General features: G+C 41.5%; 1 protein-coding gene across 1 annotated transcript in view; it reads left to right on the top strand.

Annotated features, from left to right (window-relative positions):
• BLTP3A (bridge-like lipid transfer protein family member 3A) overlaps positions 1-26,768 on the top strand; it is a 59,669-nt gene that overhangs the window by 22,886 nt on the left and 10,015 nt on the right. The window contains exons 2-17 of the mRNA XM_083617940.1: positions 2,425-2,587; positions 4,886-4,924; positions 6,492-6,583; positions 8,160-8,349; positions 8,995-9,135; positions 10,284-10,454; positions 12,394-12,565; positions 15,080-15,166; positions 15,895-16,065; positions 17,514-17,668; positions 18,235-18,376; positions 21,108-21,301; positions 21,817-23,348; positions 24,393-24,589; positions 25,583-25,734; positions 25,844-25,994. Of these exons, the coding sequence (XP_083474066.1) occupies positions 2,425-2,587; positions 4,886-4,924; positions 6,492-6,583; positions 8,160-8,349; positions 8,995-9,135; positions 10,284-10,454; positions 12,394-12,565; positions 15,080-15,166; positions 15,895-16,065; positions 17,514-17,668; positions 18,235-18,376; positions 21,108-21,301; positions 21,817-23,348; positions 24,393-24,589; positions 25,583-25,734; positions 25,844-25,994 (3,749 nt within the window). The remainder of the gene's footprint in view (positions 1-2,424; positions 2,588-4,885; positions 4,925-6,491; positions 6,584-8,159; positions 8,350-8,994; positions 9,136-10,283; positions 10,455-12,393; positions 12,566-15,079; positions 15,167-15,894; positions 16,066-17,513; positions 17,669-18,234; positions 18,377-21,107; positions 21,302-21,816; positions 23,349-24,392; positions 24,590-25,582; positions 25,735-25,843; positions 25,995-26,768) is intronic.

Here is a 26,768-nt window from a genome sequence, read left to right on the forward strand (position 1 = left end):
ACTGCTACCTCATTGAATATAACTAATTAAATCAGGCACTCTGAATCAGTAAAAGCTTGACCACCTCAGGAGTGTATGCTAATTTCTCTTCCTTGAATTTCCAGTTTTAGCAAAAAGACACAACTCATGTGCATGATAGATTATTAGTCCATTAGTATCCTCTTCCTTGTGTTGGGGAGAAGGACCGTTCAGTGGTAAAGCACATCTTTTGCATGCAAAAGTTCCCAGGTTCAATTCCTGGTACAGTGGTACCTCGCAAGACGAATGCCTCGGAAGACGAAAAACTCGCAAGATGAAAGAGTTTTTCGTTTTTTGAGTTGCTTCGCAAGACGGTTTTCCCTATGGGCTTGCTTCGCAAGACGAAAACGTCTTGCAAGTTTGTTTCCTTTTTTAAAAAAACCGCTTGAAGAGGTGCAGTTGCGACTGACCGTGCTTTGCAAGACGAAAAACCTCGCAAAACGAAAAGACTCGCGGAACGAATTAATTTCGTCTTGCGAGGCACCACTGTATCTCCTGATACGACTGGAAAAGACTTCTGTCTGAAACATTGGAGAGCCAAATACTGCCAAATAGTCCAGTCCAGAGGTAGGCAGAAGGTAGATCAGGGTCCACTGGTAGATCTCTAGGTGATTTTCAGTAGATCAGCAAGTGCTTCTGATTTCCAATTGTCTGAAAATAGCAACAACTAAAATGTTTTCACTTTCTAAATTAGGCTGATGGTGTGGGGGCCCTTGGCCTAGCTTTGCTAAAGCAATGCCTACATATATCTGCCCAACTGAGCCACCATTTTGCACCTGGCTCCAGTTGGTAGATCTCAGGGTTTTTGCTGTTAAAAAAAAGTACATCCCACAAGTCAGAGGTCTGCTCATCCCTAGTGTAGACGTTGTTGAGGTAGATGACAAATGGTTTGATGCTGTATAAAGAAACTTCCTGTGGGGGGGGCATGGTTAAGAGACTAAGAGCAAGATAAAGTTAAGTTGTGCATTCCTTCGTACTCCCTCCCAAGGTTTGCTTTAACCTGGGTATAAGTTTTACTGTGCATCAGTACTAACCAGGATTGTGGCTAATCAGGATTGCCCTTGTACTCAGAGTTGAATAACCACTTCAAGCCCTGGTTCTAGATCTGATTACAGCAGCAATCCTGGCTACTGTTAATTTGTGATGCAGATGTAATGTTACACTGCCGAGGGTGGGAGAATGTGAGCTTGCAGAACATTCATGATATCCCTGTCATGCTAAGCAAATCAGGAATGTTACATCTATATCAGGCCAGAGGAAGAAAGTGAAAACATACACTAGCAAATTTCTGTCATTGTGTATCTGAACTTGGTGTTTTCACCCCTCCTCATAATGTTCCCAGTATCAACAAGAGCTGGGAGTTTTCTGGGATTGGGCAATTCTAAGAGATAGCTTTGGTATGAGTGATCCACAAGGGAGAGGGTATCAGGCAACCCTGCACAATCCCACAGCAAGCTTGCTGTTAACCTCAGATTGTGATAAACTCCTTTCTTTTTGCTGCTTAAGTCCTGCCTCATGCTAAATGGTTGCTTACAGAAAGCTTGTGGTAACTTCACATTATGGTGACGATATAGGGAAAATATCTGAACAAACATTAATTATGCAGTGTAATATTTCTGAATAGGGAACACACAATTAACTGGGTTTGAAAAAGTACAGCAATTCTCTTTTGCAGTGGATAACAAGGAGATGGCTGGTGTAAGTTACTTGAAAGGACAGGACAAGATTTTCCAGCATAGAGGAAAACAGGTTCACAGCTGAGCCTAAGTATATTAACTCATAAATGGGCAGAGAATTGCAGCCAGGGATTAAAAGGGCTGAGTATCAAAAGAGAAGTCCCAAATATAAATTTAAAAGAAATGCACTTCATAGTTTCACTGCCATCTTTGCTTTCCCACTGCTTGATGTATTCATACCAAAGTCTATTCTACTTTCCATTCCACTCCATTCTTCTACCTGTCATTTTACCCTGAAAGCCTTTACAGTTTTTATTCAGCATTACAACTATCCTCAGTCATCATATTGACTCTAATATCTGAGATCTACTTGGCAGGCAAGTGTACTGAAAGATATATGTGTTTTCTAGGAGGAGGAATTAACAGCTAATAATTATAGTTAATAGCAACAAGAGAACTTAATATGCTCCAGCAGAATTTTATCCAGATAAATGTTGCTGTCTGTATTATTTTTTGCAGCATTTTAAATGTAAGACAGATCTTAAAATGTTCATATTTCTCACTATATAATCTTGCAAAGGAGGACACTGCAAGAAGTAGACAATTTCATGACATCATTCTTACTTTACAACAAGAGTTATGGTGAATGAACTGAAACTGAGATGAAAGGTTGCTCTGTCCACTGATCCATGCAAGCTTTACCTTTTTTTCTTTTTTCCCTTGGCAACAGGTTTACAAAGAACCTCTCTCCTGATAAGATCAACCTGAGCACACTCAAAGGACAGGGGCAGCTGACTAACCTTGAACTAGATGAAGAAGTCCTGCAGAATGTATTGGAATTGCCCACCTGGCTTGCCATTACTCGGGTCTTTTGTAACAAGGCTTCCATCAGGGTGAGTTAAATTATCAGCAAAAGCTTTTGCAGTACTGAAAGTATTTCCTGTCCCGACTACATGCCATTCTTCCTACTTTTGTACTAAACAAGTGCAATCCTCACTCCAAGCTGCTCTGGCTTTGTACCCAAATCGCTAATCTTCCCATACATGTGCTATGAAATCTGCTCCAATAACTGGCACAAGAGGATCAAGTTCTGAACCAAGAGACGCTGCAGAAATTACAAGCAGACTGGTTAAATTCAGTTTTAAATTGATTGTTCTGTTTCATCTGAATTTGTTCTGTTTAAATGCATAATTGCAAGGATTGTATTTAGTAGTTGCAATTGAACATTTACACACAGAGCGCAATGTTCTCCTCTTGAAAATGTTGCCCCAAGCTCTTTTTGAAGCAGGAAATTGATTTTTCAGTTGATGTAAGCGAGTAATCGTTTAAGCTCCATTAGGATTACCCATAGTGACACAAACCCTGTGCAAAATGGTTTAGGAGATTGTTAATAAAAAGTGCAGCTTTGATTTGAACTGTTCCCAGAGTAATGACCCCATCGGCTCCTTTGCCTTCTTTGTTTAATACTCAGAGCTGCTTTTCATGTTACTGCTTTTTGATAGGGATGTTAATACTTGCAACATTTTAGGAACATTTTATCGGCTGAAACACCAGAAATGTCTGTTCCTTCTCAGTACATGTATGGAGAAACCACTGGAGAGTTGAAATTACTGATCCTCCTTTTGCCAACACATTTTAACTTTTTTCTGACATGTGTATTAATATGCTTGTTGATAAATTAACATGAGAAGCAGCCCTTGCAAGAAATGCAAAGCAAACACAATAAGGGCGTGGACTGTTTGTTATGCTCCCAAATATGAGACTGTATAACTAATGCAAACAGCAAGATTTCTCATGTGTAACATGACTCAGGATTTGATCTGCATGCGCATTGGCAAGCTTGGTTATGAAAAATTTAACAGGCCCAATCTTTTTCAGGTTAATAGAAGGTTACATAAAAAACAGAAATTACAGAAACCAGCGAGGTGAAGGTTTCGTTTCATTGTCTCTAGAAAGACCATCTCATACTTCAGGGTCTCGGTACTGGACAAGTGTTTTAAAAGATAGCTGGAAAGGGGGCTTTGTTCACTAACATTTAACAGCATTTCAGGTTTTGAATAAGGGTTATGAGGAGCTCATTACAGTAATTACAGTCGTACCTTGGGTTGAATGTGCTTCGGGTTGAGCGTGTTTGAGTTGCACTCCGTGGCAACCCGGAAGTAATGGAGTGTGTTACTTCCGGGTTTTGCCGCTCATGCATGCGCAGACGCTCAAAATGACGTCACGCGCATGCGCGGAAGCGGCAACATGCAACCTATGCAGACGCACCATCACGTCTTACGTTGCATTCAGGATGCGAACGGGGCTCCGGAACGGATCCCGTTCGCATCCCGAGGTATCACTGTACATTGATTTGGATACAAAGATGAAGTTAACATAACAATTATGCAGGGGGTTAACTGATTGGGGAATCCTCAGATGCTCTGGAGTAGGGGTAGGCAACCTAAGGCCCATGAGCCAGATGCTGCCCAATCGCCTTCTCAATCCAGCCCACGGACGGTCCAGGAATCAGCATGTTTTTACATGACTAGAATGTATCCTTTTATTTAAAATGCATCTTTGGGTTATTTGTGGGGTCTGTCTGGTGTTTTTACATGAGTAGAATGTGTGCTTTTATTTAAAATGCATCTCTGGGTTATTTGTGGGGCATAGGAATTCATTCATTCCCCCCCCCCCGCAAAAAAATAATAATTCGGCTCACCACATGGTCTGAGGGGCAGTGGACTGGCCCACGGCTGAAAAAGGTTGCTGACCCCTGCAGTCTGGAGGGTCTTCCAATTCCCTGGAGCCTCCTTTCATGGGTATGGGAGATTACAGAGAGGTGGAACTGGTAACTTTCCTAAATGGGTGGAAATGCCTTTGGCTGGTGCAGCGGGATCTTTGGATCCAAGCCATTGTTTCCTGTTTGGCTGCATATTGTACTTGGGCATCTGATAAAGTAGGCATGAAGGTTCATGACACAATAAATCTAAAGACCCAAAGCACTCTTTGTTCTTTATCAAATGTCTTCTGCATGCAAGGGTACAAGAAATAGTATTGTCCTCAAACAGCTTGTATTTCCATAGAGCTGCTTTTACAGTGTCACTTTTCAGAGCAGCAGTTTGCTGGAACTGATCTTATTACTGTCACCCTGAATCTATTTAGCCCTTGTGACAGTTCGTGTTTATTTTACATCTGCTTTCTTGTTACAGATCCAGTGGACAAAGCTGAAGACTCACCCAATCTGTCTGGTAATGGCCTTGCTTACCTGTTAGTGAGAACTTGTAACTCTAGATTGTTTCAGAAGAAGAGAGAGCCTGTGTTTTCAATGCTGGAACTTAAGGCTATATACTTCTACTGTTGATCAAATTGGTGGCAGCTTAGGGCTATTTCCAATATTGCAACTTTCATTGAGAGGTATAGTCCTGTATAATTCCAATGATTAAAATTAAAATGTGGGAAGGAAAGAACTGATACCTAACTAGTGAAATACACTGACCTTTCCATATATGCATTTCTGTGTATATTAGCCATTTTTTATATTATAATGTTCCTTCTTGCATTTTACTAGTTGCTTCCAAGGCAAACATCTAGTTTTGATTCAGTTGTGATTCAGTTGTGTTAAGTCACTTCTGAGATTATTGCCTTACCTGTGTACACTCAAAAATTATACACAAATGCACAGTTTTGTGTTTTTTAGAGCATTGACTTGTGAGAATTAAATAATTTTTTTAACATGGTTGTAATAGACTATGTAAAGGTCTTTTCTTTTCAAATCTAACACAAAAATGTCTTTTGTATTGTAATTTTTATTTTTATTTTGTGAGCAGCAGCTAGTTGGCCCTTTTGAGGGGATGAGAATACTGTCGGGCTTTTTAGGGGCATTTGACACACATGGACAATATGTCAATTCCTTACCTAGAAATGTCTGTCATATAGAAATGTTGCAATATGTAAAGTAGACATAAATTTGCCCTGAATCTAGCCATATGTTTTAATATGTTTTAGTATTTAATTTTTGTGTGTTTTATAGTACAGTTGTGATTTCCCCCCCTTTGATTTTACTATTTTAGATTTTGTAAATCTCTTTAAGGGTTTTTAAAATAATCAAGCGGTGTATAAATGTTATGAAATAAAATAAATACAATAAATTATGGTGGAACTATATGTTTTCTTGCAGACAAGTGTTCCCTAATTTGCCTTTTCTGGAATAAAGTAATGGTGGGAGTTGTCAAAATATACAAGGGTAAATAATTGAGTAGGAAGAAAAGGTATTTAATCCCACTTTTTTGCCAGTACTTGACTGGAGATTCCCCCAATCTCAAGACTGTTTCCTCCCTAGCTGAACTTACTTACAGTTTCAAAGCTGGAGTAGGCAGGATATAAAATAATAATAGTAGTAATAATAATATTAAAGGTTGGTAGCCAACTAAGGCTTACTCAAGAGTGTATTTTAATGGGTCTCATGATAATTTACCGCTATTAAGACACTTTTATAAAGGACTATATAGACTTGGGAAGCACATGCAAGAGAGAAGAAAAATGAGGAACAACATCCAAAACAGAGAACAGCCAAGTAGATCATACAGAAGACATTGCTGTGTAAATAATTGTATAAGGAGATTTGCCCCAGGAAGGTTTTCATACTTGAAACCCATTGGGCTTACCAGACTTGTTTGCCTAGCCTCTCATTTGTGCTAGTAATTATACAGTTTCAGAAGGAGCCTGAATATCTTAAACCCAAACTTTTAGGATAGCTAATGAACACTTCTTTCTTAGGTAACTTTTCCATGTCTTGTTTCCTTGCTATGTTCACAGTTATTGGATAAAGTTGAAGTAGAGATGCGGACATGTGAAGAGCCCCGGCCACCCAATGGACAGTCTCCTATTGCCCTTGCCTCAGGACAAAGGTTAATATTGCTTGTAACCAACATTTGTCATTGCAGTGTTTTATGTTACTTCTGCTTTCCCTGTTTAAATGATGTGTTGGGTCTGACTTTGTAATCCAAGTTTTCTACTTTTCAATTCCTGCTGCTTGAGATTGTACTGAAAATCTGGACACTTACATTGAGCCTATACTACAGAATACAGAACCTGACTTCTGTATTGACAAATAAAGTATTATATGTTTAGATTCAAAACCACAACAAATTCTGCTTTTATATGGTTTTGGTGTAATAGCGACCCTCCTGTGAGTCTTGTGTAGTTTTTCCTTGATCCTTTTCTTTCTTTTACAAAATGCAACCAGGGAGGCTACATTCTTTTGCAGAAACCTGGGGAAATGATTCTTAACTTTTCCCTTTTAAAAAAGGCAAAAGTTGACAGCTATGCACAGGTGCCACTTACTGAAAACAATGGAAATTGCTTGTCAGGCAAGCATTCACATAATGAGACCACAATTTCCATTGATTCTTATGGGAACATTTCTAATTGGGGATGTGTCTCTTTCCCCTCTCTCCATGGTTTCTTCTTGAAATGGTTGCAGCCAACCAGCAAAAGTAAGACAAAGAAAATACTGACTTCTCTGATCTCTCCTGTTCCCCAGTTTGTCTGATTTCTCCTGCTCTTTGATTTTTCTGATCCCACTACCTCCATACCTCCCTGCATGGTTTTTGTCTGAAAATGGCTGCTACCAACCAGCAAAGCACAAACAAGCAAGGAAATAAGGAAGCAGGCAAACTTCAGATGTTTGGATATCTGAATATGCAGAGTATATAGTAAAGTTTAGGAATAATTTTTTATGTTTGGATAAGTGAATTTTCAGAGTGGGAAGATAGTGGACCCTGCATGTATACTCTGTTTAATTAGTTGCAGCCACTAGAGTGGTACAGACAGGGTGGCATTGCTTACCTGGATTCCAAATGCCATATGTTGCTGCCTGTAACTGAGAAGGAGTGGTGGTGCAGTGGCAAGAGCCCATGCTGCCCTAGCAGCTGCTACTGTGTTTCATGTTGTTAATGATAAATAGTAAGGGGTGCAGGTGGCGCTGAGGTCTAAACCACTAAGCCTCTTGGGCTTGCCAATCAGAAGCTTGGCAGTTCAAATCTGCACAATGGGGTGAGCTCCTGTTGCTCTGCCCCAACTCCTGCCTATCTAGCAGTTCGAAAGCACACCAGTGCAAGTAGATAAATAGGTACCACTGTGGCGGGAAGGTAACAGTGTTTCCGTGCGCTCTGGTTTCCATTACGGTGTTCCATTGCACCAAATATAACTTGCTCCTCTTTGTTTATTACTGTAGGATCATAATTGCTCATGAGTGTTTCAGTTTATAAATTGAATTCAATTACTGAATACGTTATAATATCCTGAAACATCAGAATTTCACATTCATGAGCAGAGAGACATTTCATTACTACAGTGTTCCTTGATGCTGAAGAAGGGTTGGAGAGTATAAGCACGGAGGTCACATCTAGCTTGTGAATCTGCTGTGTTTAATACCTGCCTGCAGATTTCCTGCCCTTTTAAAAGCCCTTTCCCTCCTTACAGTGAATATGGCTTTGCTGAGAAGGTAGTAGAGGGTATGTTTATTGCTGTCAATTCCATCACCATCAAGATCCACTCCAAGGCCTTCCATGCTTCTTTTGAACTGTGGCAGCTTCAAGGATACAGTGTCAACCCCAACTGGCAGCAAAGTGACCTCCGTTTCACCCGCATCACGGATCCAAACAGGGGAGAGGTAAGAGCTTAATTAAATAGTCTCTTATTTGAAATCTCCTCTGCTGACTCACAAGGATTTGCAATATAGACATTCAATGACACCCCCACGCCCACCTTTAATAATCTGCTACCGATCCAGCTGGTTACAGCAACCTCCTTTGAAGCTATACTTTCAAGGGGTTTGACTCTAAACCAGCTTCCCACACACTGAGAAAGCAAACATTCACACACTGAGAAAGCAGGGAACCACCTAGTGCTGCCAGTCTTGTTGGGGTTCCCTGCCTGTGCTTATTTCTGCTGGCAGGGAGCTCTGTTTGCAAAGGAGTAATTGGGAGCTCACCTTAACCTTCTGATTGTCATGTATGGGACAGGTGGCCATGGTTTGTGGGAAACAGCCCTATGGCTCAAATTGCAACCTGTGCCAGGCCTAATTAGACCCAAAGGATAGAGGTTGCTCTAAGGCTGCTGTTGGCCACATCTCATTCTGAAACAAGGTGGGATGCTGAAGAGTTCTATTGTTTCCCCTAGAGTGCAATCACGCATTTTCTTCCTGCTTCAGTAAAGTATGTTTCCTAATTTGCTACAATACATTGTATCCATCTTTAAAAGTTCAGCATTCTTCCCTTTTTGTCTTTGTGCTCTCCCCCCCCCCCCCCCCGCATAGGTTCTAACATTTAAAGAACTCACCTGGCAAACGCTTCGCATAGAGGCAGATGCTACAGAAAACGGAGATCAAGATCCTGTCACCACCCCGCTAAGACTTATTACGAACCAGGGCAGAATCCAAATATCTCTTAAGAGAAAGGCAAGTATGGAAAGTGCAGTTGGATGAAATACTTAGTAGGCCCCACAAGTGTGTTCAGATAACATCCTTTGGTCTTCTACTGAATATTGGAGATCTGAAATTCTTTGCTTATGCAGTCATTCTGCATTCAATTAGAAAGTCTGTGTTCTGTAGCTGTAATGAATTATTAAAATTTGCATTTTATTTTCTTTTTATTTCTTAAGGTTTTTGTGAGGGACATTGTGTGGCATTGCAGTGTGGTGTAGTGGTTAAGAGCGGTAGATTCGTAATCTGGTGAACCAGGTTTGCCTCTCCGCTCCTCCACATGCAGCTGCTGGGTGACCTTGGGCTAGTCACACTTCTTTGAAGTCTCTCAGCCCCACTCACCTCAGAGTGTTTGTTGTGGGGGAGGAAGGGAAAGGAGATTGTTAGCCGCTTTGAGACTCCTTTGGGTAGTGATAAAGTGGGATATCAAATCCAAACCCTTCTTCTTCTTCTTCTTGCAGTATGTTTTGTCTCAAACAGTAATAGAGAGGAGTGGGAATTCATAGTTAACATTAGGGTGTGTAATAGGTGTATAAAAGCAGAGGTCAAGGTACTGGAAACTATGCTCGAAAAAGAAATCAAACTCCCGATTTAGGGCCATCTCAAGTTTCCTCCCCCCCCCCAAAATAATTTTTTTTTTAAAAAAACCAGCTTGTCCAATTTCTGTCATGTTCTCCAGATTGTATGCCCTCCTTTAGACACTGTAGTAAAGCCCATGGCTGTGCAGATACCAATCACCCTACAGAAGTACATCATTCTTCACATATGATAACTTGATTATTATATACAAATTCCCACAGTGAGATGAGTGCTTGAAACACCCACACAGCATAATCTGTTCGTTTTCATGCTCTAGCAAGTTTAACAACGCAGCCTGTTCCTTTCTTCTTCAGATAAAAGTGATAAATGCTGAGCTATGAGCATGCCGGCAAATGTAACTTCCATCAGATACCCAAACTAGATATCTGCAATCAGCCAGAGGTGTTGCCTACTTCTCACTTTGCTGTTGTTGCACATGTCCACTGAAATTCAGTTAATTAGTTCTGTGAAGTCCCATCAGCAAAGGGAGTAAATGTTTTTGGACCAGAAGTTTATGCTAAACTTTTTTTCTGTTTATGAGACAGACAAAGGATTGTAATGTGGTGGCATCCAAGCTCATGTTCCTTCTTGATGACTTGCTGTGGGTGCTGACTGATTCTCAGCTGAAGGCAATGATGAAGTATGCAGAGTCCTTGAGTGAAGCCATGGAGAAGTCAGCCCAGCAAAGGAAAAGTTTGGCTCCTGAACCTGTCCATGTAAGCAGCTCTTCCTTACTTGCTATGATGGTGTTCGGTAGAATAAATAGAATTTATTATTTATACCCCGCCCATCTGGTTGGGTTTCCCCAGCCACTCTGGGCGGCTTCCAACAAAGTATAAAAATACAGTAATCAGTTAAACATTAAAAGTAAATAGCAAAGACATTAGTGAAGAAGCTTTTACTGGGTATAGAATTTTCTGTCACTGTCAGATGGCTGCCCTTTTGTCTTTCACATAGTGGCCACTGCAGAGATTTTGCTTGCTGAGGAACAAAACATATTAAATAGAAATGGACAGTTCTACCATCTCTTTTCTGCCACTGTTTTTTTTTAAAACCCTCTTGAGCCCTCTTCTTCAAATGTTTCATGCATTGGTATCCCACTTATGCCCCTTCCCTCATGTTCTCTCTTTAAACCACCCATTAAATTGCACTGACTGCCTTTTAAAATCTTTATTAACTTGGTGTTGAGATAGCATAAGCATTCTGTGCTTAAGATGATCCAATTTTATTTTCCATAGTAACTTTCAAACTGACTTCCTAAAGAACATCCCACAGATTTTTGGCTCAGTAATTATGTGGAGATGTAAAGTCAGTGAAGAGAAGAGATGGGAAGAGCTTTAGAGAGGGCAGCCTTGTACTCAAAACTGATGAAATTCAGAGGCGTGATAGTAATAATAACAATATACATAAGAACAAAAGAAGATCCCTGCTGGACTTGTAAAGAGGTAAAGGCTTTCTGGGAAATAATATATAATGAGTTAAAGAAAATGTTTAAAAATACTTTTGTTAAAAAACCAGAAGCCTTTTTATTGGGTATAGTGGGTGAAGAGATACCAAGGGAAGATAAAAGACTGTTTATGTATGCAACAACTGCAGCAAGAATTCTTTTAGCCCAAAAATGGAAACAACAAGAAGTACCAACAAAAGAAGAGTGGCAGATGAAGATGATGGATTTGGCAGAACTGGTGAAACTGACAGGAAAAATCCGAAAGCAGCAAGATCAAGTATTCCAAAAGGACTGACTAAATTTATGTGATATTTGAAAGATTATTGTAAGCAATTAACATCACTAGCAGGGTTGTATGAAGACGTGTAATGAGAAACTTTCTACCTTTCTATATTTTTTTAAATTTTGAATTATTTTGTAATGTGTGTAATTGGAAAACATACAAAATACAATGATATAAAGGTTAATTTTGAAAGCCAGGAGGTGGGAGGGAAGGAAGTTGACAGGCTCTAAAGAGCCAGGGACTTAAAGTGGAGTGTAATGATGTGAACGTATATTATTAAATGGAAAATACATATATATAGAAGATCCCTGCTGGATCAGACCAAAGGCCCATCTAGTCCAGCATCCTGGTCTAGCAGTGGCCAGTCAGATGCCTATGAAAGCCCACGAGCAGAATCGGTGCAAAGTAGCCCTCTCTCCAGTTGTGATTCCCAGCAACTGGTATTTTGAGTTATACTTCTAATACTGGAGGTGGTATACAGTCATCACGGTGAGCAGCCTTTGGTGGCTTTATCCTCCATGAATTTGTCAAATCCAGCAGTGGTGAACCACCAGCCTGGGAGCCTAGCTAGACCCATCTCATAATGCTAAGATCAGAGATGAGAGAAATACTGCCTGATCTTTAAATAGTAAGGCTAAAAGGCAACATTTCTACCCATCCTGAAGATTCCTCATTGGTATCCCTCACTTGAATTCATGCTGCAGGTGAAAAGGAAGAGCCAAGGCTGCAAAAGAACAATCTTCATTTAATTAGACATTTTCAAAGCTTCACTCACCCCATATTAAACTTCTGTTTCAGTAGAGCACCCTCTAGGGTTTTTTTTTTTTTAGTATAACCTGTGTTGTCTCCTTCCTCGTAAAATATAAATCCATTGTTTCACCTTGGTTCTATATGTATATGCCTAGGCTTAATTTCTCTGTTATAGATCACACCTCCAGCTCCGAGTGCTCAACAGTCCTGGCCTCAGTCATTTGGGAACAGCCACAAAGTGATCAGCCAGTACTTCGAGAAACATGATATGAAAGAGTCTTCCTACCACCTTCTCATCTCCCGTCTAGACCTTCACATCTGTGATGACAGTCACACCCGAGAGACAGGTACCCAAACATAAACTGCGATTAAGGTAAAGGTAAAGGTACCCCTGCCCGTACGGGCCAGTCGTGTCCGACTCTAGGGTTGTGCGCTCATCTCACTTAAGAGGCCGGGAGCCAGCGCTGGCCGCAGACACTTCCGGGTCACATGGCCAGCGTGACGAAGCTGCTCTGGCGAGCCAGCACCAGCGCAGCACACGGAAACGCCGTTTACCTTCCCGCTATAAAGCAGTACCTATTTATCTACTTGCACTTAAGGGGTGCTTTCGAACTGCTAGGTAGGCAGGAGCTGGGACCGAAGGATGGGAGCTCACCCCGCCGCGGGGATTCGAACCGCCGACCATACGATCGGCAAGTCCTAGGCACTGAGGTTTTACCCACAGCGCCACCCGCGTCCCTTGCAAACTGCGATTAGGAGAACCTAAAATTCTCTTTCTTTATTCCCTTCCTCCCCGCCCTATCTTTTCTCATGTGTCTATCAATTGCATGATCTTGATTTTTGAGCTCTGAAATTTTGCTATTGAAAAGCTGTATTTTATAAATGTTGTAAGCTGTTATGGGGAGTCTAGTTAAAAAAAAAAAAAACCAAAGCAGGTTACAAGTCTATATAAAAACTATATGATGAGAGACTTCTTACAGGCATCAGTGAGGCAGTAATCTTGGTTCAGAAGTGCCTAAGAGGAAAAACTGGATATTTTGAGGAGAAACATGAGGTTCCCAGCCCTTTCTTTTTCTCTTAAGGCAAATTATGCAAGAGGCACTTCCAGAGAAAATTGGTGGGTGGGAGAAAGTGCTTTACTCTTACTCCAGTTATTATCATTCTCTGCCAGTGATCTTCCTCACATATTTTTAATCATTTCTCATCCACTCCCAAACCTGGCTTTGAAACCATAAGTATGTTTGGGCTAAAGGAAGAATAATCAAGGTGGGGATAACATCTAAGCACCCCCTCTCCTGCCCTATTATGCTTCCTGACAAATTACCCTTCTTCTACGTTAGTAAACATGAGCTTGGGGATCTGTTTTTGCTGAGGTAATAGGTAGTTCCATCCTGAGATTTTCATTTTCATTTTCATCTGAAGTAACCAGACTGGTTTGGATGGTTTTCTGAGGACACTGGTGGAAGTTGAAAAGCAATTTACATAAGCAAATAGAACAGACACTTGATCTTATTGAAAATAACTTGATTGCTTTCAAATTCATCTGGTCTCTTATGGCTTTTGAATCCTGGCTGGGAAAATCTGGAGTAATTCAACTAAATTAATCTGGTGAATTTTCTCTTGAGTTTTCTGGTGCTCTTTTTCTGCTTGAAACAATTTTTACCTCCTTGAGGAACCATCTTGCTATTTTGGTTTGTCCTAGTTTTAATCCTATTCCCAGGTGGGTGTTCTTCATCTGCAGTGGTTGCTATTGTTACTATACAGTGGTACCTTGGTTTATGAACTTAATTCGTTTCGTAAGTCCGTTCTTAAACCAAAGTGTTCTTAAACCAAGGCGTGCTTTCCCATAGCAGCGGGGGACTCAATTTACAAATGGAACACACTCAACAGGAACATGTTCTGCTTCCAAGGCAAAGTTCACAAACCAAAACACCTACCGGTACTTCCGGGTTTGCAGCGTTCTTAATCCAATTTGTTCATAAACTAAGCTGTTCTTAAACCAAGGTACCACTGTATATCCCTTTCCCCCACATCACTGACAGACTCTTTATTATTAGAATAACATGTCTCAAAAATATGTAGTTAGTTCTATTACCTGAGTGCTATTTCTTCAGCATTATTCCAATTTGTTTTCTTTGTTTTATTTCCCACAGTTAGTGCATATTTTCCAGCAATTTCATTTGCTACAGCCGTGTAGATGTTTGAGAAACTAGTATCTCTACCCAGTGGCACTAGAGGCCCAGTATATATGTTTAATGCTGCATAGTGTCTGTATATCTGAGGAATTTTGTTGTCGGGCCAGTGATAATAGGTTAGATTATCTGTAAGACAGATTTTTTAAAAATATGTTTGAACTGTGTTCTTTAGAAAGCTTCCCTAAGGTGGCTTACAATAAAATATATAAATGTGTATTGGATCACACATCTTTAGGGCTCAACAAGCCTTTCAGTTACAGCCGGTGAATGCTGTTCCACACAGGCCACTGATTCACATAGATTTCCAATTAACAATCCCAGAGGATGTTAGGGGCCAGTGAACTGCTCTGGAAGTTGCCCAGAATTGCTGTATTGGCTGTTAATCCACTCCTCTGGAAGCAGTCGGAATATAGGCAGAAGCGCAAGGAGTGACAATTTTGTAGTGTAAATAGGACAGAATCCCTGCTGGTGAAGAGCTTGTCTTCTCCAAAGCAGTGCAGTGACTACAGCACTGTGATCTGGCATCCTCTTCAGCCTATATGAGAATGCTGGACTCAAAGAAGTATCACTCAAAGAAGAATGGTCACCTGCACAGTTTGTTTCTGATTCTCCTGATCTAAGACTAGTAAAAGACTAAAAAAGTTTGTTTTTTTTATTTTACCATAGGTGCTTCCAAACATGGAATAATGGGAGGTGCAATGCAACTAACATTTAGGAGGTTGGCTTTTGACTATTATCCTTTCCACTGGGCAGGTAAGAACATTCTGTGAGTCTCATTTGTAATTTAAACAGAGCTAATGACTAAGAACTGGAATTTTAGTCAGTCTACCTCAATTTAGTTTTGTTAGTGCGCTGCTGCAATAAACTTCTCTGGTACCAACATTATCCTATCACCACCATGGAATGGATAGGGAGAGGAGGGAAGGTGCACAAAAGATATGTGGAAAGGCATACGTGGTCTTTCTGATTGAGGTTTATAGGTTGTTTTTAGCAGGGCTCAATGTGCAGAACATTGCGGAGGTTGCACTAATTGCAACAACATTCTTCATAGCAGTCATAATACCAAGGAGCAGAATATAGTGAATCCAGTGTTCAACAAATATGATTTCTATGATACAGGAATTCACTGTCAAGGGAAGATTTGAAAGATCTGAGTGCAACAAGTTAGTAATGGTTGTACTTTCATTGTGCTAAAAATTGTGCAGAAATTCCCTGACATAAAACAATGAGCAGAGATACAGCTTTGAAAAGCTTTTGAATTTGAAACCCAAATGGCAAAATTTGTTCACCTGTGCGATGAGTGGTACTAAAAGGAGACAAACTCTCCCATCTGAAAACTGAACTATGCCACTAACAAGGAAAACGAATGCTTTGGCTGTTTGAGGAAGGTTGTGCAGAGTACAGTAGAGCATTTGCAGAATGGATCATTGTGCAGTTGAGAGATAGTGGTCCTTTCAATATTAACCTACTGTATTATTCAGGAGACAGCTGCAAACACTGGGTGCAGTATTGTGAGGCCATGGAAACCCGGGAACAGTGGGCAGAAAAGCTGGTGAATGAATTCCAAAGCAAGATGGCAAAACATGGTGAAAAAATAAGCTCTGCCTTCTCCAAAACCACAGGAAAAGATTCTCCCTTCAAAAAGAGACCAGGTAACACAAAATACATATCCTTCATACTTGCTTAATCATGAATTACCAACTTCTGGAGGCTTTTGAGAAGACATGTGACCCTCAAAATATGGGTAACCCTGTGTTCTGTAAACTGCTGTTGAATCCTCCACCTGCCACAGTTCTACAGTTACTAATGTGCCATGTTGAACATTGTAAAAGTTAGGTCTGAGACCAGAATAAAACAAAGGTGACGCCTAAAATAATGTCCTTACCGGTTTAATTCTGGAAAGATTTCTGAATAGAGTTCCCCAAACCAACTTGCCAGGTCAGCTGTGTCAACAGCCTTCTCCCTCCTTTCCCAAGTAACCATCTAAGATAAGACATGGGGCCAGCAGTTGTTCCAAGCTGCACCACCTCTTCTTGCCCCCAAGCCGTTGGCCATTTCCTTTTGGGAAGGGGGGAAGGAAAATTTACTTCCCTCCACCAACATTGTAGCATATTGGAGTGTTAAAAGATTTGGCACAGAGTCTTTCTCATCCACCACCTTAGGGTAAGGAAGAGTTAGCCACCTTGTGGCAAAAGAGAACAAACCAAGTTTCATGACCCACCATGTATTTTGTTTGAGGTTTACTAGGAAGAGTGGTTTCAATTTCTACCTACTTTTCCCCCTCTTGGGTCTGGGAGCTGAGGGAGATTGTGGGCAGAGGGTATACTGCTGCTGCCTCCCTACCTGAATATAATTAGGGTGAATGAGCATTCTTTTGTGGATGTGGGAATCTCTTGCTGCAATTTATGGTGTGATCATTGAGTACCTGCTCTAGACCACTTGAGGAGAAAATTCGGGCTTCCCCAGCACCTGTGCAGGCATTGGGAAAGGGGGAAGTGGTGCAAGGAACTCCAATGTTTTTCTTTCTACAAATTGTAGTGCAAAGTGAGAGCAAAGTTTCTGCCCTTTCTCTGAAACCTCTGGCATGTGCTGAAAATGAGAGGGGTGACTGCGCTGGTCCAAGATGCTTTGGTGCCTGAAATAGGACCCAAATGGTCCTCCCTGGCTAGGGCTAACACTTAAAAAAGTTTTGTTGCATCGCTCAGACGCCAATTCCTGCCTCTCTGTTTTTCTCCCTCCCCCAATGCTACATAGCAGGGCTTTCCTTAATGGGAGTAGTTAGTGGCCGTGATAAATAATAGCTGGGAAGTCAAGCCACAATCTGTGGCTCCCTGCTTTTGAGTTTTCACCGAAGTCCCTGAATCTAGAGTAGTGGGCAGGGTTTCCAAGAACCATGATTGGTTTCCTTTTTAAGTACAAATTATTGATTGGAAGAGCCTACTGTGTTTCTCAAAGTATTACATTTTTTCCATGCTGTATTATTTGCTTCAAAGCCAGTGTTCCATATCAATACAGAATTGGGGGTGGGGGGACTACCTTGTTACATTTAGTGCTTGAAAAAAATTTTTGCCTGTTCTGATGACTAAAAAATGTCTTTAAGATGGTCTTTCTAGTTCTCAAACAAGCTCACCAGAGAAAGGGATACCTCAAGCAAGCATGCCATCACCTATCCTATTTGGACTCCAGCGGCCTGCATGGAATAGACTCCGATCCAGCTGTGTGGTTGTCCGAGTTGATGATTTGGATATTCATCAGGTACAGTTATTGATAGAGTATCTGCTGCCACATTGTTACTTGATCATTCTTCCTGACTTGTGAACCAAACCATAGGTTCAGACACTTGCTCACTTCTTTATGCTTTTTAAAGTACAAATGCCCAATACATGTTCTTTTTTTTTATTTGATCTTAAACAATGTCAGCACAAATGTTGTTCTGTGGCTGAAAGTAGGCCTCTTAGTAAATATTTTCCAATCTAAACTGCTGCCTCTGTTACCACATATTCTGGTGTTTGTTGTTTTTCCAAAGAAGCAAATAGCCGATTACTCTGCCTCAAAGAGAGAAAATATATTACTGTAATATGGTCATATAATATATCATTTTTTGCTATTGACTTGTTTCAGCTCACATGTTTTTAAGCTTCAGGGCTTTTAATTTTTGAGATTCTAGATTGAAATAGTGCTTCAGAGAAACAGTTCTTCTGTCTTTTAGACCTTGGGCACCACAAGGCCAAATCACTGTCTTCTGTACAATGTCTTCTATTGTCTTCAGACAGTCATTATTTTTACTCTTGAATGAGAATCTACAACTCTTTGTTTTTCAGGTTTCCACAGCTGGACAACATAGTAAGAAACCCTCAACCCTGCTCTTATGTAGAAGGAAACTGCTGAATCTTCCTGATCATACCTCAGCTATTCATATTGAGTTCACTGAGTACTACTTCCCAGACAATCCAGATTTTCCAGGTAACTATTCTATTCTACATCTCCTCAGGAGTCTATAGCCCAAACTAGATGATAAATTACCTCCACATCTCTGCACTTGAATGCAACATTTTTAAAATACAAATTGCCATCATGAAAATCCTTTGCTACTGCTATTGTCTCAATTCAAATTGGTGCAAAGAAATAGAAGCTCCACAATGTGGAAAAGCCCCATGTTAACCCAGCATAAAATACTCCCATGAGCCTACTGGACACCAAAACATCTGAAGCACATGGGCATTGCAGCCACAGATGACTTCTGGAAGTGTAAGCTGCCACAAGCAGACCTAGCTCAACTCTTTTGGAACTTCCCAGTATCAAACTCTTCTGGGAATGAGAATAATTTGGTACTGGACAAAACCATGTCAAAAGGAGACACCATGCGGTGACATACCTGTCAGGTGAATCTTATCAAAAGGTCAAGATGGATGGTTCCACACTAGCAGCAAAATGAATAATCATCCAACACTGGAAAGCCTGGGCCACACCAAGCACAGAAAACTGGATACGAACCCTCCTGCAACTAGCAACCCTTCAGAAAATTCTGATCCATAAACTGCTTGAAGAGTTCAGCTTCCAAAAGATTTGGAGTACATTTTTGGAACTATTCGCTGAGTAATACCCACAAGCAGAAGAAGTGGGGGACACAACTTCTCCAACCTAACCCCAACACAGCACTTACATTCATTAATCCAAACCCCTCTCTGAGTGTGTGATTCTGAACAGTGTATAACACACCAAACAACTGGACATTGGAAATTAAAATGTTGTAACTATAAAAATGGGGTGCAGGAGGGTAGGGGGAGGGAGGAGGACTAGAGTGTGTGTGTGGAATAAGGAACTGTACTATGAAAACCCTAAGAAACTATAGATTTTTTAAATGGTGGCAATTAGCATATGAAAAACTTCTGTTAACTTCAGTGGGAGCTTTTTTCCTATGCAAATGCTTGGAGTGGGGAAATCAATCTGAACTGAGACCATTGTTGGGAGACAAAGGGTTAAAACCTCCCACACCAGGGTCCTGATCCATACTGGGGTGTTTGTGCATGTGCCAGCACTGGCATTTTGTATAAATTATAAAACAAAAAAAAGACCTTAGCTCTATGGTGGAACACATGGTTTGCATACAAAAGGTGTCCAGGTAGGACTGGGAAAGGACTCCTGTGTTCCCTAGCAAATAACTACACTTGGTGGCACAGATATGGAGCTAACTTATCATATAGTTTGGCTCTATTTCTCTAATTTACAATATTATTTCTCTTCATTTGCTTTTGCATTCTGAGGAAGCTGATCCTGTATCTTTCTGCAGGTTTGGAAATTTGCCTTAAGAAAGCCTATGAGGAGATTGAGGAATCCCAACGTTAGTTTGGTCATCAGAGATGAGAGAAATCTTCCTAGCTCAGTTCCCCTTTTTTAAAAAACATGTGAAGAAAATGTGATACCACTTCTTGTTTCTTCAAAGCATTCAGTTATTTACTGAAACTGTTTCAGTAAATAAGAAATGATATCACATTTTCACCCAGCCAGCAGAGAGGGAGAAATGAAGTGCCAGAGGCTGTTGTCCCAATGCAGATTAGATTAGAAACTGGTTGGGGGGGGGGGAGGCTTTTTCCCAGTCATGCTTGCCCTGAGTGTTAATCCCTTCAGCAACCCATGCCTCATTTCTTCTTTCCCTCACACTTAATTAGATTTTGCCAGTTTCTTTTCTTAAATATCTGCCACTAATCTCTGATAACGTTGTATATAATATGTGTTCCCTTGTGTGGCCTTTATTTCACAGTGGGTGTTGTGGAGATTTAATTCCTGCAAAATATTTGAGCTAATTGGATGCAAAGTGACACTGGTAATGGAGAGTGTTGTAAATGGGAGGGAGAGGAGGTGAAAAGTCTCTTCTGCATCCTGTTATGTACTCACACTTACTGCTTCTGTCAACACCCTTCTACTTCTTGAATCTCTATTCCCTGTCCTTCTGTGTATTATTGGAGGCATACCATTGTTGGAGCAAGGCAGGGAGGGCTTGGAGAGCTTGGATCTACCCTGCTTATCTGAGCCAAAGACAGCTTCAAGGCCCTGTGGAGGAGGTGAATAATTACCCCCCTCCCTTCCAACCGAGAAGTTGTATTCATTCTGGAGGGAAAAGGATGAATCATCGCTGCTGCATTATCTCCTTCCCTTTGCAGCATTCTTCAATCCAGCTTCTGCTTGGGGTGGTGGAAGCACAAGAATACCTTTCTCAGCCAGAATGCTATGGAAGAAAGTAAAGGCATGCACCCGAGGACATAAACTGGGGTGTGGGCAAAACCTGTTTCCTATTCCTTGTGCCTTCAGTGAGAAGCAGGTTTTGCTTCCTCTCAGCTGGGTCCAAGATTACATCCCATTTACTTTGCCCTGGATGTTGTTGAAAACCAGTAATACAGCTGACTTCAAAAAAGGAATTGTCAAATTAACTACATGGAGTAATCAAGATGATAGACATTGCCAGAGAGGTCCAGAATGTATCTGATGGATTTAAACTAGAAAAAAAATGGCAGGGTCATAGTAATAGGCCCTTATAGAACCGTAAGGTATTTCAAAATGGATTGTTGTAAGAGGCCAGATACTAAATTAGATGTTGTGTTGTAACACACATGCAGCTCTTAACTTGCCCTCCCCCTTTATCTAGTGCTGCCAAAACTGCTGGAAGGCTAACTTGTCCTTTTTTCATTCTCTCTAGTCCCATGCCCAAATTTGTACCTGCAGCTGAATGGTTTGATATTCACTTTGGACACAGTAAGCGTGCTCTGGGTGAACTTGTTTTGCCTTGATCTCTATCGCAGTTTACAGCAATTCAAAGCTATATACAAACTAGAGAATTCTGGCAAGCAGGATGAGCACATTGATGTCAGACTGGATGGCTTCATGCTCAAGGTATTTTCTTCTGCTCTGACTTGAATGAGGTAAAAGGGAACTCATGAGACAAGGAGGGCGGGTGGCTGAGGGGAACAACTTCTGGCTTTTTGAAACTATAGTTTTGCTATTTATCCTTCTCTACGCAGCTTGTGGAAGGTTGGCAGCTTTCACTGGTGCTATTATTGAGGCAAATCATGAAAGCCCCTAGTTAAGAGGAAAGTACTAGTGCTTCAGTAATCAGAATATGTAGCACAGTATTGAATATTTGGAGGACATCAGGTTGGGGAAGGATGGCTCAGAGCCTTCTCACCAGTTGCAGTAATTATTTTACCAAACACGACTATAGTTCCTTCAGTGTGCTACACCAGATCAATTTCTGACTCAGCCATGAAATTATTTAAAAGCATCTTTTTTTTATTAACATCTGCCAAAGAAGGGATAACTGTTATGTTTTCAAGCTGAGGATATAGGATAGTTTGCATGTCCATGTTGATCATTTTTCATCTTTCCCACCCCCACCCCCCCAATTGTAGCTAAACATCCCAGTGGAGAAGAAAGTGGTCGATCACCGGGACCGTCCCCAATGCCTATCCATTCGCGCATCAGAAATAACAGCTACCAACACAAGGCATGCTCCACACTGCGGTTGTTTAGCTCTTCAGAACCTGTTCCGTAAATTTGCTGCTTCAGAATTCTTCCACTCCAGCTACACCCAGTTCCCTAAATTTCAGGATAACTTCAGCCTCCTGCACACCCTCTTTTTACGTCATGCTTACCAAGTGGACACTAAAGCCCAGAAACATGCAGACTTTCCCCTTTCCCCTGGCAAGTCCTCCGCTTCTGAAGACCTTTGGTCTTTCAATTTCGCTGAGCTCTCGTTGGACTTTGAGGGAGCAAAGAGCTCAAAAGGCAAAGCCCTTAACTTTATTCACCCATTTCCACTCTGTGTCTGGGCCTGCCTCCCAAAGAGATGGGAGGTAGCTCAAGCATCAGTGCCGCATGTCTCTCCTGCCTCACCAGCTAAAATCAAACCTTCCGCTAGCTTTAGTAATCATGCCAAACATCAGCACCTTTCCAGAGAAGAGCAGTTCTGCCAAAGATCAAAGACTGAGCAGGATTTGAAAAGCATCTACCTCGCCCCAGAGACAAAGGAAGTCTTGGAAGAAGAAAACCACATTGTTAATGGTGAAGGAAATGTTGATGATGTGGAAGTGTCTGCAGATGTCCATGTTCTTCTGTATTCAAGTGCACACATGAAGGTGCGACTCAACCACTACCAGTATTTGATGCTACTTAGGATGAAAGAAGTTCTGTTGACATTTCAAGAGCAGTTGACCCAAGACACTCAGGAAATAATTGGGTCCCCTCTAGATTCCATAACCACTTGTATGGGCGTCATGTTCGGCAGTGCTGAGCTGGCCTTGCTAATGCATCCTACTCCAGATTCTGCATTGGAACCTAGGTCTGTTGACTCAGATACTACAAGCCTTATAGAATCAGAACTCTCCCCTTCAGAGAGCAGGGAGGGACTGGTTCCTGAAGGCGGAGAGCTGAGATCGGACGCTAGCTCAGAGAAGGAAGATGGCAGCCCCATGAAAGTACTAGAAGATAGTGGAATTGATAGCACAGATGGTGTGGTGGCATTGCAAGATGGAATGCTAAAATCCCAGAGTGATGGAGCCCTAGTAGGAGAAACCACAGTAGAACGAGGTCCTATAGAAGAAGCACATGAAGCTGAAGAAGTCCTTGGTGCAGAAAGACCAAGTGAGCTTGAAAATTTTTCTCCAACTCCTCAAGGTCTTCCTTCTAGCCCATCTTCCTTTGTAGATCCTTTAGGTGGCATACAAGTCTCTCTAAATGGACAAGAGGAGCTAATCCCTCTGAAAAGCATGGAGCTGGAGTTATCTAGTGCACTGCATATAACTAAGGGTGCCACCAAGGAAGCCTTGCATGTGACCATGGACCTCACCAAAGAGGCTATGTCAATGACAAAAGATGCTTTCAGCTTAAGTAGGGAAAAGATGGCTTCCACAATGCAGAAGATGTTTGTCCACCCCCAAATTAAGTGAGTAGTTTTCTAATCACCTAAATAGCCATTCTGTAAGTGCTATGATAGTGGCTTTTCACACTTGAGTTTGCTTTATAGTGTTGGGAATAGTTTTATGGAAAGTAGAATAAATGCCAGATAAACCAGTCTTATTTTGCCGATTACAGAAATCAAAGGTCTCCACATCACTTGTAATTTTTTTCATTCAAAGTACACTCAATTCCAAGGTAGATCATCACCCGGGCAGGGAACTGCAGATGATAGAGCTAGCCTACAAAGATGGGGAAATGGCTCAGTTCTCAATGGCTGCCATTGACTTTTGTGAGATAAACATGTAACAATTTGGGATTCACCAGAGAGTGGACAAAGCCTGACCTTCATCCCAGATACTTGGGTCACTGGAATAGGAGGTAGAATCAGCCACTAGCCAGAGGTGGGGAACCTATAGCCCTCCCGATATTGTTGGACTAGCACTCAAATGATACCCAACCATGGGCATTGCTGTCTGGCCCTGAAGGGACTTGTATTCTGTAGGACTCCCTGGGATAGCTCAGCCTGTAGAGCACAAGACACTTAATCTCAGGGTTGTGGGTTCGAGCCCCAAGTTGGTCAAAACATTCCTGCATTGCAGGGGGTTGGACTGGATGACCCTTGTGCAGTCTTCCAACACTACAGTTCTATTATTCTAATATCTGGAGAGCCACAGGTTCCCTCGCCAGCTCTATCCCACTAGTGACCTCAAACGCACCTTCTTTATTTTGCTCTTATGTAAGCAAGTGGTTCCCAATAGAGCACTGCATATAGGAATAGTGTCAAGATGGCAACGAGAGAAAAATGTGTTCATCCAGTTCTGACAGTAGATGGCTTAGCTTGCAATAACAGGGAAGGCTGTGGGCAGGGAGTTCAATTTATTTCTTTGTACAAAGCACCTTGTGCCACATTCCCTCCAATATATAGCTCCTCTTACTATGTACCAGCTGTCATAATGATGGGCATCTTTCAACTATAATTTTGCATCTAATCCAGTAATACCAAACAGCTTTGATCTGTGCTTGTTGTTAGGGATCCCACACCGAAGACTGAAGAGGGGCCGTTGACTCCAGTGGGAGGCAGTAGTGGGCGAATGCGTTTCTTCTCCATGAAAAGGACTGCCTCCCAACATTCCTTTGATACCAGCTCTCTAGATGGCAGTGGTCCTGAAGATAGGTTGTCGGTGGATAGCGACGGCAGTGATGGTTTTGTGATGCTTATAGAACCTGGTAATGAGAATTAACTTGCACACCCCCCCTTATAAGTTATAAAATACTTGGGTTTTTTACTTGAGGGTATAATTTGTACAAAAACAGCATTTGTGTAATTAAAAGACACTTTTTAATAACTAGGTGGGATGGATTGTGGGAAATTCATCGTAGAATTGGTGCGGTGACGGTTGGAGAAGGGGGTTCTAATGCAAACTGCAGGCTGGATCCAAGCTTAGCTTTCGGTGAATGGAAGGGCTTCTTCTACCCACTGAAGTCTTTTGATCCTGTGGAGATATCCCCTGCTCAACATCTGAGGGCCCCAGTCCTGCCACTCACCACCTGGCCTAGGGCGGGGCCTGACAGGCCTATAAGAACTGCTGCCGCTGCTGCTGCCGCTGCTGCTGCTGGGCAGAGAGGGCTCCATTTTGTTTTTGTTTTTTGTTTAAATTGCTTTTTTTTTTACTTATGTCATTTTAAACTGTGATATTAATGCTGTATTCTTAGTTTTAGATTTTGATTTATGTGGAAATTGTTTCCCATTTGGTTGTGTATTTTTTTAATGTGGTTTATTTATTGTTTATGACTTTTGTAATTATGTAAATCTTGTCATGCTGTAAGCCGCCTTGAGCATTGTTTTTTTAACTGTGGAAAGGCGGCAAAGAAATAAAAAAGGATGATGATGATGATGGTGGTGGAAGAGGCAATTTTCATCTATTTCCCCTTCCCCTTGCAAACCCCCCACCCCGTCTCCCAGAAATATTCTCCAAAGGATTGGAAATGCTGTGGAACAGCATGGGGAGTGGTGCTGAGCACTTCAGAGGGAAATAAGCAAAAATTGTCTCCCCTGCCTTCCACTAAAATGTTTAGTAAATTGCCTGGCATATAAGCTCTTACTTAGAAATGCAATTTTCCTTATGGGGCGTCTACATTTTTTAAATTAACCCAGTCCAAGTGTGTAGTCTTTTTAGATGTTTCAGGATTCTGTTACTGAACTTCTTGATTTTTCTTCAGAGTCTAGCCTGGATCCTCTTACCCCTGGGCACATTCCCCAAGTCCTTGATGATGCAGGCCACAGGTCAAGCCCAATGGCAGATGAGGAAAGAGAATCAACATATATCAACAGCTCAGCTTCTCCCAGCGGACCAGACTCCAGCCCCCAGATGGTCAGATGTCATCCCTTTCTTGTTCTTTTAAATATTATTTCCCTGAGGAGTTAGAGAGAGAGAACAGCTAGGTTGCAGCACTCATTTGTTCTATGGCTTGCTGTTTTAGGTATCTGTCTTAGTGTTGAAAATGAAAGAAGTAAACTGTGTGATAGAGACGAAAGGAGATGATATGGGACTTGCCCTTCAGGTTATGGAGCTAACTCCTGCGCACCTAGGAAATCTAAGTATGTGGCAGTTTCTGCAAGGTGACTTCACAGGTATGTTACTGACCAAGGTAAAGTTCAGTAGCTTTGATGCATGTGCAGAGATCTGTTTTTGCCTGTACAATACAATCAGGAGTCTTGGTGCCTATGTGGGGTGTTTGCCTTCCAGTCTTACATAGAAGGAAAGAACCCACTATTTTTTCTGTACAAACTTTTCTGGGATATAGATCTACAACTCTGACTTCTAGGTTTTGTGATAGGTTTACACAAGTGTCCCATCTTGCTCAGGTTTGTCAGCACTGACTGGCAGGTGTGTCCAGGGTTTCAAGCAGGAGTCTTTTCCCAGCCCTATCTGAAAATACCAGATATTCAACCTGACACATTCTGTATGCAAACCACATGCTCTACCACTGAGCTATGTCTCTTTCCCCAAGCTGAAGTATTATTCACTATTTCCTGTCTTTTCTACCAATAGGAGGCACATGATTCTGCTGAACAGTTAAAAATGTAAAAAGGTGGAATATGTGTGGTAAAGAAGGCAGAAAAAGGCTGGGGAAAGGCCAGGGACAATTTTTTATTTTTTTAAAGAGATGCTGTGTCCTCATCTCTAATATTGAGTGTGTCAGGATGTGGTTAATGAGAGGTAAGGGACAATGCTAGATTTCAGAAAGCGGGGTAGATGTAAGACAGCAGTGTGATGTCTCTGGCAAAATTGCGTGGCTTCAGACTCTTAAAATGGATTATTTTAGTAGCACAAGTTTCCATTTTAAAAATGGAATTGAACTTAATGTGGGCCCCTTGTTGTATCTCTTTTGGCCACTAGAGAGC

Source organism: Podarcis filfolensis, assembly GCF_964270895.1.
Source record: "Podarcis filfolensis genome assembly, chromosome: 6".
Lineage (NCBI taxonomy): Eukaryota > Metazoa > Chordata > Lepidosauria > Squamata > Lacertidae > Podarcis > Podarcis filfolensis.